Source organism: Nestor notabilis, unplaced genomic scaffold (genome assembly GCF_000696875.1).
Source record: "Nestor notabilis isolate BGI_N333 unplaced genomic scaffold, ASM69687v1 scaffold4757, whole genome shotgun sequence".
NCBI classification, from domain to species: Eukaryota; Metazoa; Chordata; class Aves; order Psittaciformes; family Psittacidae; genus Nestor; species Nestor notabilis.
The window spans coordinates 1738-2623 of NW_009935952.1; the positions used below are offsets into that span (position 1 = coordinate 1738).

An 886-nucleotide genomic window follows, 5' to 3' on the forward strand; every position below is an offset into this window, starting at 1 on the left:
TCAGCCACCAGGCCGACCAACCTGCAGAGCCGGGTGATGGGTACAGGGCTCCTGGGGACAGTCACCTGCCACCCCGGGGACAACTCCGACACCGGGCACCAAGCCGGGGACACCACCAACGCCGGGCACAAGGCCGGGGACACCACCAACCCCTGGACCTGGAGGGAAGCAGAGCTGTCAGACACCCCCTAAAACACCTTATGCCACTGGTGTGGACATGGTGTCTCCCGGTGTCACAGGAGGCTCTGTGGCACCTGGTTTTGAGATGAGGTCTCCACACATCCCATATCAGCTTCTCAGGGTACATGGGATGTGCCCAGGATTGGGATTCCCAGCTCCTTACACCCAACCCATGGGTCTGGAGTCCACAAGGCCACCCAGGAGCTTGGAGACCTCCGAGGTTCCCCATGTCCGTAGTTATAAATCCCAGCTGCTCTCAGGGCTGACATGTTTCTTCTGGATGCATTGGAATGAGTGGTTGTTTGCTACTCAGTTTGCCCTCACGAAGCAGCCGATGAGGGGAGCAGCAAACATGAGCTCTGCATCACCAGGTATGTCCCTCTGCTCATAAATGGTCAGGCTCATTACGGACAGGCTCATTACAGACACTGCCTGCCCCGACACTGTGTCAGAGCCTGGCACAGAAAAACCACTTCTCTTACGGAGAAACCATGACTGATGGGGACACGCTGCCCCCCGTGTTGGGCAGCCAGAAAAGCTGTGTTTTGTAATCCAGGCTTTTCAGCACCCGAGCCCAGCTCTCCCAACAGGCTGCTGGAGCCTGCCCCCAAAGGGGTCAAGCTCCTCTGCAGCCTTGGGAGAGGTTTCACACCTTCCTGCCTTCCACCAGCAAAAGCTTCTGGCACAGCACAGTGGCTTCGCCTCG

General features: G+C 58.1%; 1 protein-coding gene across 1 annotated transcript in view; it reads right to left on the reverse strand.

Annotated features, from left to right (window-relative positions):
* LOC104408466 (elastin-like) overlaps nt 1-886 on the reverse strand; it is a gene marked incomplete at both ends in the record, with an annotated part of 12276 nt that overhangs the window by 1619 nt on the left and 9771 nt on the right. Inside the window, one exon of the mRNA XM_010018083.1 lies at nt 22-158. Coding sequence (XP_010016385.1) covers nt 22-158 — 137 coding nt within the window. The remainder of the gene's footprint in view (nt 1-21; nt 159-886) is intronic.